This window comes from Castor canadensis, chromosome 12 (genome assembly GCF_047511655.1).
Source record: "Castor canadensis chromosome 12, mCasCan1.hap1v2, whole genome shotgun sequence".
NCBI lineage: Eukaryota > Metazoa > Chordata > Mammalia > Rodentia > Castoridae > Castor > Castor canadensis.
Window position 1 is genome coordinate 80,320,571 of NC_133397.1, and position 15,575 is coordinate 80,336,145.

Here is a 15,575-nt window from a genome sequence, read left to right on the forward strand (position 1 = left end):
ACCTTTTCTCCCCTTGTCTCTCCTCCTTGTCTCTCTCCCTCTTCTCTCTGCTTTAGGCTGGCCCAGCCTCCTCCCTCTCTCAGGGAAGAGGCCCAGGGCACACTGTCCTTGTCTGGCTGTCCAGCTGGACTGTGGGCACAGACATGTCTCTCAGCACTGCATCCTACTTTTCACACTATATGAATGAATTAATGAATGAACCAATGGATCAGTTGTATTTTAATCCCTCTCTCCCTTTCTCTCTGAACTGTCTTCCACCCTGTTCTAGCCATTTGCTCTCCTACTCCTATTCTGGAAACCACCCTCTCTCTGCATATCCTCTGACCAGTGGCAGCCCCCTGGTTTCTTTCTTTCTTTCTTTTTTGGTACTGGGGTTTGAACTCAGGTTTCACACATGCTAGTCTGGTCCTCTACCACCTGAGCCACTCTGCCATTCTGCCAGCCACCCTCTGGTATGTTAATGTCCTTATATCATTAAAGCTACAAATCTATGCTCCCAGGCTTCTCCTATCATATGGACTTCAGAAGCATTACCTTATATATAGAGAGAACCAATCACAGCACATTGTTGGTAATTATAAGTTAGTGAGGTTCCTGCCTGGGAAAGCTAACCACCAAGTACTTTAACAAAAGAAGCAACATGCTTGTCTTCTGCTCTGAGTGGGGGCTGGGAGGGGGAGGGAGAACTAAATGGGAGGCAGGGGCAGGCTGGGTTCCCAAGCTGGTTTTTTGTCCCAGCTGGGTCAAACAAATCGCTTATGGAAAAACAGACTTCTGTGGAGTCTCTGCTTTTCAAGAAGATGATTGGAATACTTTTAACATTTTAAAGTGCTGAGCCAGCAGGGCCTATTGGCTAGCACCTATAGTCCTGGCTACTCAGGAAGCTGAGGCAGGAAGATCCATCTCTTGAGCTGGGAGTTTAAGGGGCCGGCAGGGACAGCATAGACTCCAGCTCAATAAAGAAAGAAAGAAAGGAAGGAAGGGAGGGAGGGAAAGAAAGAGAAAGAAAGAAAGTGCTAAGCCTTTGGTGATTGGCAATGGCCTTGAGTTTGACTGTTTGAGCCGGGCTCACTTAGCTGGAGAAGAATAAACATCTGGATGGGAAGATGTTTGGGGTCTGGTATCCTAGCTGGAAGAGCCTGGTGAGAGAAGAACTATACACAAAGGAAAGGATAATGCTAGAGGGTTGATGACCCAGAGCTTCCCTTTGGTGCGCAGGGACACAATTCTACAAGAGACTATGCCTTCCCAAGCCTCTATCTGTGAGATTGTCCTTTTGGCCCCAGGCAGACAAACATTGCATAACTTGACTCAGTTTGGCACTGTCTCCTCCAAACTACCAGCTCAGCCTTCTAACCCAAAACCAGGTTTCCTGGGGCATTTTGCTTCCTTTCAACTGATGGTGTAAACTGTATGTGACCAGACTTGGTCTAGTTGTATTATGTCCAATCTCAGAGTCATGGTCCATTCAGTTTTATTGATATCATTGATATTTGGTTTTGTTAAACCTGCCATTGCGTGTCATGTTCCTATTTACCACACTTTCCAATTAGTTTTTTGCTTTTTTCTACGTCTATAGCATAAATGTGTGTGTGTGTGTGTGTGTGTGTGTGTGTATACTTGTTTGTTTGTTTTGGGTGGTGCTGGAGATTGAACTCAGAGCCTCTCATATGCTAAGCATGTGCTCTACCACTGAACTACACCTCCTCAAACCATATGTAATCTATCTATCTGTCTATCTATCTGTTTATCTATCTACCTATTTTTTTTTTGTAGTGAAGGAGGTAATAGAATTTATTAAAAGTAAAGGGAAGGCATCACAAAAAAACAGTGGTGGCCTATCTGGCTAGGTGGACCAGGTGGGATATAAGCACTCACTGGAAAAAGAAAGGGAAAGGGATCACAAAAAGCAATGGTATCTCCCTGGCTAGGTAAGCCAGGTGGGGCAGAGAAGCAGGAAGCCAAGAGCATGCTATCTATATTGATGGGAGTTTTTCCCCTCAGAGATTTGGAAGATATAGGGATCCAGGATTCTTATGATGGTATGGAAGGTTTTCTCTACTTGGTTAAATTTGGGGTCTTGGAGGAAGTTAATATTCTTCTGTGGCGTGGGAAGAAAACTGAGGATGAGGGACAGAGTCAGCAGAATTGAGGCCCCAGGAGCCTGGTTCATTTCTCCCTGTGTACTTCCTCCCACCCTGGTGGTGTTTTCCAGGGATGACAGCTTGGGACTCACTAAAAGCTGTGCATCTGTGATTGTCTAACAGAGCTGGGACTAAGCACAGATGGATGCATTCAGCTTCCTCCATGTGCACTCCTATAAGGTACCAGGCTGGCCATGTGCTCCTGAGGACTGGAGATGGCTTGTTTATGGAGAAGTGTGAAGAAGTGATTTTATGGGGGTGGGTGTGCTCCTGAGCGTGGGTGATGCTAGGAGTCAGGCCTGCCAGCTGCACAGACTCCATGGAGCACCCTGGGGCAGTGTCTGCCCAGCTTCAGCAAAGGGTGTGGCTGCTGTGTGTTTGTGTGCAAGTGCATTGTGCACATCTACTGTAAGTCCTTGTGGTGTGCCCTGTGTGTTGAGAGAGTTGGCGAACAAGTTTTACGGCTTTTGCTGCTGCCACTGCAGGCTGCAGCAGTCGGTCCCTATGCCAGCTGACCCTGCCAAGAGCTGCCTTAATGGGTGGTTGTGGTGGGGAGAGGCCAGCTCTCACTGCAAGGGCAGGGCAGGGCAGAGCAGGGAGGGTGCCGCTGCCCTCTGGCAGCTCTGTGCTTGCCTCTGCCCTCTCTCTCTGGTACTCTCAACCCCAGCAAGGGGACACATATTCCTTCAGTTTTGGCTCCAGCACAGGCCCCTTGTCCTGTGTCACTCTCAAAGACAAGTCGAGCCTGGAACCTCTGTCCTTCCCCTGTGATGTCTGGCTTCTCACCTGGAAGTGTAGTCCTTTCCCTTCCTCCCCTCACTCAGCACAGTGGGGAGAAGCCTGCCCCACAGGGCTGCAGACTTGGGCCAGGTCAAGGTTAGGAGGGTTGGGAGGAAACTGGATTTGAGGAAAGGAAAATAGACATTCAGGACTCTCGAGTTCCTCCCCTGAGTAGTCTGTGGTTGGCTCTATTTGACTTCCTCCAAAATGAAAAGCATCAGACATCTTTTGACATAAACTTCAGGCGTCTGGGAAGCTGACCTTGTGGGGAGAAGAGAGAAGTCTGCAGGTCTGGGAACTGGCAGGCCAAGCCACTTTTGTTTGGGTCCCAGAAATTCCAGCTTCTTTGGGTTTCTTCATGCAGCTTTTGTTCAAGCCCAGCCAGCTACAGGCTTTAGCAATATTGAGACCTGCTCTCTAACTCGACCCCGCCAGGCCCAGTGCTCTAGACTGCCATTTAGGGTCTCTGTCCCTGGGCAGGTGACTCATCAGCTTCTGACCTAACACTCTACCTGGGTTTCTTCATCCTTTATGCCCCTCTAAACAGCTCTGTGTTTCTTTCTCCTATGCTGACCTGCCACATACTCGGATCAGAGTAAGTGATCTAAGTCAAAGCCTTTATCACCTGGCCCTGCTGCATCCATGACTGTATCTCTGCAAATCAAACCACACCATTTGAATCTAAGCCATGGAAGTCTTTCCCAGAAGCCCTGCATTCTTATGTCCATGGTTTTACTTCTCTGGTCCTCCTTACTTCAGTGCCAAACCTATCTGCCTGTCCTTGAGACTCTGGGGCAATGACAGTCAGTTCACTCAGTCTGTGGTTTGTGCACTCATTGCTTCACACACCTAAACAGAGGTGCTTGTGAGGCTGGGTCCAGAATCAATCTCAACGTTAACCTCCTGGCTCAATTAAAATGCCTGGTCTGAGCAAGTACAGCCCTTACCAGAGACCCTTCCTCACCTGCTGCCTCTTCTCCCTTCCAGGTCTGAGCCATCCCAGAGCAGGTGGACTCTCTAAGTGGTATGTCTAAGAAGCTCGGGCCTTAGGCCAACTGGGGATGAGTGAGAAGGTCACCTCCCACACTGTCCCCACCTGCTCCCTACTCCCAGCCTTTTCCCCCTTTCTGTCCCTTCTCCTTTGTTTTTGCCAGGTCTTTGTAGTGATGGAAGCACAAATTCTGATAGTCCTCATCAGACTTAGCTGGATCCAGGAGATAAACAGCATCATGAAACCCCTGTGTTGTTCTCCCCTGCCAGTTATGTGAAACTCCTTTCCTCAGCCACCCTAGCCAGGAGGAAAGAAAAAGTTTCTGTCCTAGAGCAAAACTCATTGGCTTGGCTTGAACTATGTGCCTATTCATAAGCCAGTCAGATAGCCTGCTGACATACAGTGATTGGCTGGCTCAGGTCAGGTGTTCTCTGCTGGAGTCAGCACTGAAGATGCCACCTTGGAATAATTTGGTCCAAGTGTAAGGGACAGTGGGCTGGGGTGCTCTTACAAAGGAAGGTGGAAGATCCTAGGTACCCAGAAACCTTGGATTCTACAGCATGCCCTCCCTGTTCTTCAGTCATGGGCAATGGCATTAGGTTCTAGAGCTCCTGGGAAGTATAAGGAGGGCCATGCTTCCCAAGCTCTGGCCATGCCAACACTCTAGGAGACAGTGCAGAGTGAGAAAGATGAGGAAGTGGTTCTTGTTTCTTTTGAGGAAATGGTTTTAAGGAAAGCATCACTCTGAAAATGGCTGTGAAAATGTGCAGGCTGGTTTCAGTTGCTTCTCACACGAATGCTGATGTGCACACACACACACATAGGCAGAGACCCTCACATGCACTGTGAGATTCCTGTTGCTCTCTGAGCCACCAGCAGAACTGGGTTTTCCTGTCCAGATCCCCCTGGTGTCAGGGATCTCTAGTCTCAGCTGGAGGAGCAGGAAAAGCCCACCATCCCTGCCTCTCATCTGGCTGACCTCCACCACCAGCAGGAAGCCTGAGAGGAAGGGTGGACTGAGTAGGAGCACTCACTCTCAAGGATTGCCCACACACCCTTTGCTCTTCCCCAGCAGACAAGGATGGGTCAGGCTCTCTGAGATAACCTGCAACACATGTACAGGAATAAAAGGCTCTCGGCTTTCCTGCTTTGGTCCCACCCAGCCTTCTATGCCATGGCCTCCCAGAGCCAGGGCCACTCAGGGTCTAGTTTCAAGATTGGGGTAGAGCTTAAAAGGGATTCCAACTGTGACAAGGCCTGGGCTTTCTGAACTCACTCTCTGGAAGCTAGATGTGCAGGTGCAGGGCTTCAGTGTTCTGAGGAAGTGGAGGGTGTGGATGCATGCTGGGCCTCCCAGACTCTGCAGCATGGGAATAGACCTCCTACCTCTCCACCCAGCTGGAGCCCTGAGAGTAACTTTCCATGCAGTGGCCATTCCCAGCAGCTGAGCCGGAAGTCCTGTTCCTGTCCAGATGCTGGCAGCCTGTCTCCCATCACCCTAAAGTGGCCTCATCCCTGTTCCACGTTTAGGGCTCCACCCACCCCCACACCCAAACAGTGACTTTCATTTACAGAATAATGTCCTTCTTAGCAAACTCCATTGTGAGTCTGGCAGGCCCTGACTGTGACGTCTGCTTTCTGGCCTCTTGACCCTGTGTCTTCAGGGATCCTGGGCTAGGAAGAGGTGTGATGTCACACACTTTGTTTCCTAGTAGTTGGTCAACATTTCCTTCTCACCAGAACTTATGACCAATGACCTGTCCTGGGCAGAGTCACTTCCAAAGTCAGCTTTCATTTGGGGACAGAACTTTGCTTGAAATCCACTGCTTGCCTCTAGCGCCTGCTCAGGCTGAGGTCAGACAGTATAACCTTGGAATTGGAGCACAGGCTGAAAAGGACATTCCATCCACCCCAGGAGCACCTGTGTTTTTCTGACCTGACTGTAAGATGCCCATGGGCTCTTACAGAGTCCAGAGGGTTGCTCTGTCTTGACATGAATGCCAACAGCAGTCAGTCTCTCTCTCTCTGTCTCTCTGTCTCTCTCTCTCTCTCTTTCTCTGACACACACACACACACACACACACACACACACACACACACACACACACACACACACACACACACACACACACAGCTTGTCCTGCGGAAGGATAAGAACCCAGACATCTGCTTCTGATCAGACCTCCCCTCATAGGCAGGGAGTCATGCACGTCAGGGACCTCTCCAAGCCTAGGATTCCACATATGCCGAAAAGTGAGGCTCACTAGACCTTCTCCCCATGCCTCACTGGGTCAAGATGCTGTAAGGTGAGATTAGACTTAAATTTAATTAAAAAGAGAAAAGAATCATGACCCAGCTCTCTCCTTAGGTCTAAAATAGGCTAGAGCTGATCTTTAGCACACATACTTGCATTCAATTCCTAAAGGGGCAAGGGCAGAATTCTGGGGTCAGTTGTTAGGCTGGGCTGGACCTCCAGACTTTCATGCTGACTGTACGCGTGTTCCCAAGGTTAGCCACCACCAAAAGTCTGTGACATTGAGAGGCAAAAACAAAACAGACTGTTCTACAGTCTTGGGAGTGTAGAGCTAGCTCCCTGACCAAGTGCAGTGACACCTATGAAGTGAGTCCCTAGTCCCCAGCAGTGTGGCTTGGAGAGTTACAGCCTGTGGGTCAGCCTCTTCCTTCCTGCAGGTATTCCCTGAGGCAGTCTCAGTTCTTCCCTGACCACAGCTCCCCAGAGCCTGGCTGGACCTGCTCCCTCAGTCCTCTTGCCCATGAAATGTCTGCTGTCCCTATCCTGGCAGCCTCCAGGGAAAGGGCTCCGTTTGAAGATTTGCCCAGGGTAGGATTACATCCTTGGTCATGACCTGAGTTGGGAGAATTTCCTCCTCCCTGCCCTTCTTTGGCATAAGTAGCCCAGCTAATGCCTGCTCCCTTGGCATTAGCTAGAGGGGGATTTCCTGAAGGATGAAGTTCCTGGGAAATATCCACCCATTTCCCTTTTGTTTCATTAGAAAAGTGCTCCAAATGAGTCCCTTTTGACTTGGCTAATGGTTCCTGGGATCAGAACTAGCTGGAGCAGAACACAGAGACAGCACCCTTCCCCGGCTGGGTGACAAGCCCAATGGGCTGTCTGCTATCACTCAGGCTTTTTGTCCTTTCCCAGAGGGAAGGTAGGGCCTGGTTTAAGGCTATAGAGCCAGAAATAAGGCATACTGCACAAAGTTTCTGAGAAGAGCCCAGCCCGCCAGCCCTGGGGAAAGACCCAGGAAATGGAGGTGCAGGCCAGGTAGCGTGGCCAGGGGACACCTGCCTTGTCTTGTTGGTATTGGGTTAAGGCACGTCCCATTCCTCACCCTCAGACTCTGCCTCTCTCTAGCGTCTTTGGCTTAGGTTTTCCAGATCCCATTTCCCACTGGGGCTTCCCAGCCTTGACTCATGGCTATGTGAGAGAAGCTGAACTCCTGAGCTGGTCAGAAAAGATCCTGAACCTGGACAGCCTAATCCCCACCACATGGAGGGCTGATGGTGAAGCCACCCTGACCTCTACCCACTTACTGAGACCTGGAGGGGGCCTCCCTTGGCCTGGTGTCTGGGCCACCTTGTGTTCCCAGAGGTAATGGAAAAGGGCAAAGCAGGCAGGCCACCAGGGGGCCACAGCATCACAGGCACCCATTCCATGGCCACCCCTTCTTCCTTCTTGAAAGGGAAGACAGATGAAGTGTGGAGTGTCTGTGGTGCCAGCCAAGATAGGAGGTGGCTTGCTTAGTTCAGGAATTGGTCACTATGACAGAGCAGGAAGCACTGCTCTTCCATCTGGCTGTTTACTCTACATCCTACCCTGATGGCCCCCTTGCTTGCCCACCACGCCTTTTCTGCACCCCTGGCCTGCCTCAGGGCCACCAAGCTATGGCATTTTAGAGAAGGAGTCTCAGGTTCTGCCTACTCTTAGCTCAGAACTTCCAGTTCCTGATAATGGTTTCCTTCTCTGACCTGCACATAAAGGAGAGGAGTTGGAAGGAGACATCTGGCTTGCACCTTTCATCTGGACAGAATGGTACCCTCTCTCACCTCTGAGACCAAGGGTCTCAGGGAAGTCAGAGGAGATGGGAGCAAGGGCTGTCTGTGTCAGCATTGAAGCTTTTCTGTTTTGTTGTTGTTACAGTGCTAGAGATCAAACCCAGGGCCTTGTTCATGGTAAGGCAGGTGCTCTACCTCTGAGCTATACCCCCAGCTGGAAGTCTTTTTAAAAAGCACTACAGAGGACACGAACATTGGCCATGATTTCTGGCTATAGGTGGAACCTTGTCTCCTTAAGTTGAATCAAAGTCTGACTTAGGCCCAACTACAAGGAATGCCATCCAGTGAAGGGAAAAATACACCAACCTCCAGGCTGAGGCAGGTTTGGTTTTCTTCTTTGGAAAAATGCTTATAAAATATGGTTAGCAGGACTTTTCTTTAGGACTTACTATCCACCTCCCCCATCACCACCAAATAAATAAATAAATAAACAACACACTCAGAATAGTTTTTTGGGAATTTCCCCTGCAGATTCAATTATGGGAATCAGTATAAGAATGAAGTTGTGAAACCAGAGCTGTACATGCATGTTGGCTTTTTTTCTTTCAGTGAATCCCCACAACCCAGGGTAAATACCACTGACAGATTTTCCTCCTCTAAGGTATTCCTCCAGGGCATTCCTGGGAACCCAATGCCAGTCCTCATCACACCCCTCCTAGAAATATAAGTTCTGTAGCCTCCATGATGCAGTGGGGGCTCAGACATCCCCCACTGAGCCCATGGGTAGAACCTCAGGTGCTGGTATTGTTTACCAGAGAAAGGTGTTTACAAGTGAAAATTCTGAGAATTGAGGAATAATCAGGCCCCTATCTCCCTCCCTGCCCTGCACCCATCCCAGTTCTTCACATCCACCCTGCAGGCATCTTCCGTGCCTCCCCCCAGTGTCTCCCACTCATGGGATCCACTGCCTTTGGATATTTTCTTTGGCATCCTTTCCCCACCTCCTACCATCATCTCGCCCAGTACCAAGTGCTTTGTCCTCTTAAAGAGGGGCCTCACATTCACATTTTTTTCAAGGTCATGTTCCTCTCTTGTCCCATATCCACCCCAAACCCAGGTAAGTTCAATTATAATGGGCAATGTCTTGTTAAAAAACTTTTTTAAAACTTTCATTGTATTCTGAGTCTGTGAGTAAAGCACACACATTGTAGAGAAATACTTTTTTTTCCCACTACTGGGGCTTGAACTCAGGGCCTTGTGCTCACAAGGCAGGCACATTACCACTTGAGCTATACGCCCAGCACGGAAAAATACTCTTAAGGGGGAAAAAGGAAGATGTGGGCTGGGGATGCACCCTCAGTGGTATAGAGTTTAACTCCCACCACCAAAAAAAGAAAGAAGTGGGGGAGCATCCTGCAATCCATTCTGGAGAGGACTGCATGCTACCTTCTATCACCAGCTTTCCCCCAGGACCCCAGGAGACCCCAGTCTGTCTGCCACAACCTAACTCTTCCCAGACTCACACTACCAGCTCTGTCCCCAGGCCACCCCCTTCCTTACCACACACCAGCCCAGCTGACTACCTGGCAGGTCAGTCCCCCAGGGTGCCCTACCTCTGTGTCTTGCATCAGCCCTCAGGATCTGTCTGGTGTTGTAATCTGCTGCCTCCACCCCCACCCCCACAGGGCCATCTTTGCCTTAAATCCTGCTGTTCTTTTGAGGCCTACTTTGGCTTAGTCACTTCCTCCTTGATACCTCTGAGCTGCAGCTCCCAGCCCAGTCCCCCCCAAAGTCGAAGGACCCTTTCTTCGTTTGGTTCATGGGGAAGCTGAGATTTGGTATTTGTTAACCAAATGACTGCCTTCCTGAAGTTTCTCCTTCTGAGTGGGTGAAGCTGTGTTAGTCAAGGGATAGTTGTGGCTGTACAGAGCTGGCAATGAGCTTTTGCCCAGACTGCAAAGGCTGGATGGAGTCTGATAGCTGTGTGGACCCACCCTAGGGCAAAGCAAAGGTGGAAGGAAGGGGACCCAGGGAACACAGTGCACAGGGGAAGCCCTAGCGTGCTGGCAAACCATCTTGGCTGACGGCTGGGAAGTCCAGTATACAGGCAGTTTAGGGACCTGGCAAATGGAGCCCAGTTTAGAGAGTTGGGTATTGCCTACCCCAAGGAAGCCCTCCTAGAGGTCCACCCCGCAGGCACCCTGGCTTTCCTTCACTGTGACTCTGTGCTTGCCATGTGCAGTGGCCCCCTGATCTGATCAGCCAGTTAAGTCACTTTCTCCGTGGTCCTTATCTCCTGTGCTGAGTGTTGAGGAAGCTGGGTCTTGGGCAGGGGAGGAACTGTTGGTGTGAGCCCATGTGGTATCTTTCTTCAGATTTTATACTATGTACTTGATTTTAAAAGCCAGTTCATAATGCCAAGGCTGGTACTCTCGGAAATGACTTTGGCTTCTGTCCTAGGGAGGTTCCCGGGTTGGTGCAAAGAGGCTGTGGCTATTTCTTAGGCACTACCTGGTGTTCCAAGTGGAGGGAAGGGGCAGGGAAGTGGGAGGAGGGTTTGGACAGGAGGCCTTCAGCTGGTTTGAAGCTCTGCTGGCCATCTCTGGAGTCTTCCTCTCCCATCCCCAGACATAAGGAGTCCAAGGGGTTAGAAAAAAACCTCTGGGTCCAGAATACCAGGACCTCCTGCCTCGCAGAGGTGCCTTATCTGTCTTTGGAATGCTCCCCAAATCTCATTTTCTCTATATGGCAAACAAATGTCCCCTAAATGAATAGCTACCAACAAAGCCAAAGGGTGCCCTAGGTTCAGCCCATTCCCTGATCAGATAGAATTGGTCTTTGTACTGTTTCATCTCCAGCAGCAAGGATGAGGGTGGAGTTGGTGGGGAAGGTAAGCAAATACTCATTCCAAGTCATCTCCCACCTGCCTCCCCTCCCTTCTCTTCACCTGTGTCAGTCGACTGTCAGGGAGGGCTGCACCTAGGTTTCTCCAGGTGGTTATCCACTGAGGGGCAAGCAGAAGCAGGGAGCTGTGTACGTGTGGACCATATCCCCCTGGAGGGGGTTTCTCCTTGCTGCTTGCTGTTGCATAGGGGATAGTGGTACCGCAGGCAGTCCCCATAGGTGTAGGCCCTCAGCAAACAGAGACTGTGCAGAGGTCAGAGTGCATGGACCCTTTGGGCTTTCTCTATTGGGAGCCCCTGGATGAGGCTGAAGATAGTGTGGGTTTCTGGAAGGCAGAAAGTCCCTCTTTTTCTGAAGGCAAGGAGATAGTCATTGGTCAGAGGCAACCCTGGTAAAGCCTGCTGGGGCATTCACAACTTTGCTCACTTAGGCCTCCTTGAAAATGTCTCCCTGGAAGCTGTCACTGGACTTTAGTGATGGATTGAATCTGTGCCCTAGACCCATGAGGACTAAGAGCAGGAACCTGGTGAAGCAGGACAGAGTTATGGAAACACCCCTGTCTGTGCTGTCTCTCCAGGTCTGCTACCTGTGCCACAGCCTCTTGACACTGGCTGGGGTGGTAGTCAGCAGCCAGGACATTTCTCCAGACCAATGGGTAAGTCTCCTAAGATGCCAAGGTTGGGTAGGGCAGGGTACCCAGCTGTGTCTGCTTCATCAAGCAATGTGGACTTGACTGGGATGGAGCCAACCCTCCCTCAGGAACTGTAGAGTAAGAGGCCAAGAAGGGATCCAAGGTCTCTTCCTCCACCATGTCCCCTAAGCCTTCCCAAGGGAGCCTGACCCATTCCCCCAGCAGTTGTCCCGCCCTCTCCTCCCTTTGCTTTCCAACTTCTAAGCAATCACTGAGACATCTCTCCCTTTCTGACTTGGTTCTCTCTCCTGCCCCTCGTCCCTCACTGACTCCCCTTGGAATATGCCTGGCCCGTGCCACACCCTTCTCTGCCTCCGCAGGGTGAGCTGCAGCTGCTGTGCATGCAGTTGGACCGCCACATCAGCACCCACATCCGGGAGAGCCCTCAGGCCATGCACCGAACCAAACTCAAGGACCTGGCCACCCAAACCTATATCCGTTGGCAGGAGCTATTGGCCCACTGCCAGCCCCAGGTAGTTCCCTCAAGAACCCAGATCTGGGAGGCTTAGGACATGGTCAGTTAGGAAGGGTGGACAGAGCCAGCAGTGTGTCCACCTCCACCACAGCTGCTGAGCTCCACAGAGACAGAGTGGAGAGGGCAGTGGGGGAGAGGGGGAGAGATGCCTCACGCACCTACATTAGTCTATCAAGAATCTTATGCCCAGAGTAGCAGTGCCTGGAGTAGAGAAAGAGACCATGCAAAGAGAAACTCAGCCCTAGGGAAGAGGGCCAGGAAGGGGCACCAGAGACCAGAGGCATCAGCTGTCCACTCTCCTGTCTATATGTCTTGCAGGTCTTGGGCTGGCCACCTACTTTGTTAGTAGGAGCACTTCTAGGTTGTCCTTCCCCACTCTGATTTGTGTAGCAGCAACCTTTACCCCTCAAATTCTCTTAGACCCTCTCCAGGTAATCATATTTATAGTTAAAATGTATTGAATGAAGATCTCTTTCTGCATGAATACACATACCCCTCATGAAGTAGGAGTTGTTAGAAGTCCATTTTACAGATGAACAAGCTAACCAGAGGCCCCGTCACACAGACAGTTCCTGTGAATGTCAGAACCAGGCCCAGAGTCAGTCTGACACCAGGCACAGTGCTCCACCACTTGCACCCTCTCTTCTGGCATCCATTTGTCCAACAAGCAGCACCCCTGCTGAGCTGATTTGGAGATACTTCAAGCCCTGAACCCAGCCCTTCCTTGATGGAGACAACTGGGCCTGGCAAGATCCATTTCCACACCCTTCCCTTCCAAGTTTCCCTGGCTCTCAGCTTGCCTCTTCCCTAACCTCTGACTTGGGGCTGACACATTGGCCAGAGGCTGTGGCTTGGGGCTCAGATTTTGCAAGTCCCTGAGAAGGCTGGAGGGCAGACCTTACCTTGATCCCCCAAGAACTGGATCATACTGGTCTCTGGTGGGAAGCAGTGTGTTTGTCATGAAGAGAAGGCAAAATGATTGGTGGCCTGACAAGCCAGTGTGGGCACCTTCCTTCCACACTCCCAGGGCCTGTGGCAGTGGGCAAAGGGAACCCCAGGAGCGCTTTCTTGACATTGTGGTCAAGGACCCTGTTGATCTGCTGTGTCCTTACCTTGCATGTGAGCCTTAAGCATCTGTTCACACAGTGCCTGGAACAGAGGAGGCCTATTTACATTTCCAACACCTATAGTAGATACTGAGTGGACACTGCAAATCCAGGGGACCTGCAGACAATGGGTAGTCTACGCATCACAGCCTGATTTTTTTCTCCTCACCACAGGCCCAGTACTTCAGCCCCTGGAAAGGCATGTAAAGGGTAAAGGGGCAAGGGTGGGGCAGCCCAAGGCCCTTGACTCAACTGGGGACGGGGAACTGCAGGAGGCAAAGAGTCAAGGCCAGAGGAGGCCCAGATGCTGACCAACCTTGATGAAGCAAGAGCCTGCCTCCACTGCTCCAACCCCTACCCCTCAAGGGGTCAGCCTCTCCCTCAGCTCCTGTGCCCCGCCCAGCTATCTCCTTTTCCCTAAGGCATCTGTCTCCATAGCTCTGACTTCCTGGGGCCTCCTGGGCCCTCCCTGCTGGCCACAGTTCTCCCCACCCTCCTGCCTCTCTCTCACTAATGTGAGGTTCCTTTGTGCACATTAAAGTCTTATTTCAGCATCAGTGGTTTAGGAGACTTACTTCAATACCTATCCTGAAGGCTCTTGCCCAGCCCCAGCCTCCTGACGCCTCTGCTTGTGAGCTGCTGAATTCTTACCTCTGATAGTCATGTGACTGGCCCCCCTCTCAACACCTGAGGACTCTCAGATCTCCAGAGGTCCTTGTGGTCTAAAAGTTGTTAGGAGTCCAGTCTGGGACTGCTTTCTGCCACCACTGGGAGGCTACAAAGAGTGAGATGGCAGATCAGAACTGTAATTATGCTTAATTGAATTTATTGGTGAGCTCTGAAATCAACTCCACAGATTTAAGAGTAGGGGGTGGGTCCAAAATACAGTGCCAGATCCTCTGTTGCTTTCCCTGGCATTCCCCAGATCAGTTTCATGGGTGCTGATCCCTGAGTGGGGAGCTGGATATTTTTGACCTGAACCCCTTGAGTGGCCCCTCTGTGCCCCAGATGGCCTTGGGTGTCCACTTTCTCTGACCACTGCTGAGAATCCATGGCTAGCCTCTGGGCTCTCCTGACTCTGAGTTGGATTGGGTTTTGCAGGTGCTACAAAGAAGTAGCCAGAAAGTGGCAGAGGATTACTACTGCCAAACTGTCCTGTGCCCACTTCTTAACCCAATCCTGGTGTCTACCTGTGGAGCTTCCCCATGTGTGCTCTCTTTATGTGTCCTGCTCCTTTTCCTGTCTTTCATGTACAGGGGTTAACAAGGAGACTCCCCCCAACTCATATAAAGGACCAAGTGGCATAGACCTGAAGTGGAGCACGGGCCTGTATCAAGCTGCTTCCCTCTCTGTCCCCAGAATGCCAGAAGCTGGGGCATCTATTATTCAGAGAGCACAGGTATGGGCCCAGCATAGTGCTGGGTACCATACAAAACATTTTTTCTACCTCCAAGCATTTGCCAAATGAGAAGTGGAAGAAACCCTTCCAGAGCCAGGGTGACTTGGATGCCTGGCAACTGGACTGAGAGTTCTGTTTTCTCTTCCTGTCTGCATCACATGCCCCCTTGGCTGGGGAACTACCACAGCCCAGCAGCATCAAGTTGGCCTCAGATCCTCTGACAAGACAGCAGGGACTCTGAGGAGCCAGCCTTCTTCACTCTCCCTCGGGGCTGTCCCTGCTTCTGACACTATACACCCTGACAGTTAATACTCAGTTATTCAGTTTGCTCTGGAAACCTGGAATTCACCTTGAAATTTCCCTTCTTTGTTCTTTCTGCCAATGACTGAGAGGGAGTAGGGAGGCCTGAGATGCTGAACCAGGGAGTTTCCAATTCTTCAAGTTGCCCATACCTGACTCTGAGAAAGGGATGGAGCTGTACATCGGTGTAGACATCGGGAGTCCTTCTCCCCAGCTCTGGCTCCCTGCTCCCCAAACATACTCATCCCCAAGAGAGAAATAGATACCAAGGGAAAAGGAGGTGTTGGTGACTACTCAGTCCCTCCAGAGACCTAGATGTAACCTGAGCAGAGGTGTGCACTGTGAGGTTATCCAAGAGCGGACATTGTCCCCCGGGGCCATGTAAATGGGCCCTCTCCAGGACTGACTGGGAGCTGACCAGATCTTCTAAAACTGGGCAGGGATCAGTTAGAGACCTGGCTTCCTCGAAGCCAAGAATTCCCAAGTGATGCTGGTGATTTCACCATTTGCCCTCCAGGTTTTTGACCCCTAAGCCCCTGGGAAACAGCAGGGATATCCTGAAAGAAGCCAGTGGAAAAGCAGCATCCGGGGCTGTGATGACGGATGTTTTCCTGCTTCCTTTTGGTGATGGTGGCAGGGAGGGGCTGGGAAGGGAAGGGCTTCCCAGGTGGACAGCTTTGATAACTCCCTCTTTGGAGGAAGTAGAGGAAGTCCTTTTCCTATGTCCCAGTTCCCTGGGTCTCCAGGCCCTCAGAAAGCTCCTTG

The 15,575-nt window shown here is 51.0% G+C and overlaps 1 protein-coding gene across 2 annotated transcripts in view; it reads left to right on the plus strand.

The window, feature by feature from the left end:
* Positions 1-13,665, plus strand: part of Fam178b (family with sequence similarity 178 member B) — a 90,484-nt gene extending 76,819 nt beyond the window's left edge. For both annotated transcript variants that reach the window (XM_074050200.1, XM_074050199.1), the window contains 3 exons: positions 11,417-11,494; positions 11,851-12,003; positions 13,286-13,665. In XM_074050200.1, the coding sequence (XP_073906301.1) occupies positions 11,417-11,494; positions 11,851-12,003; positions 13,286-13,318 (264 nt within the window). In that variant the 3' untranslated portion in view covers positions 13,319-13,665. The remainder of the gene's footprint in view (positions 1-11,416; positions 11,495-11,850; positions 12,004-13,285) is intronic.
* Positions 13,666-15,575: the final 1,910 nt, after the last annotated feature.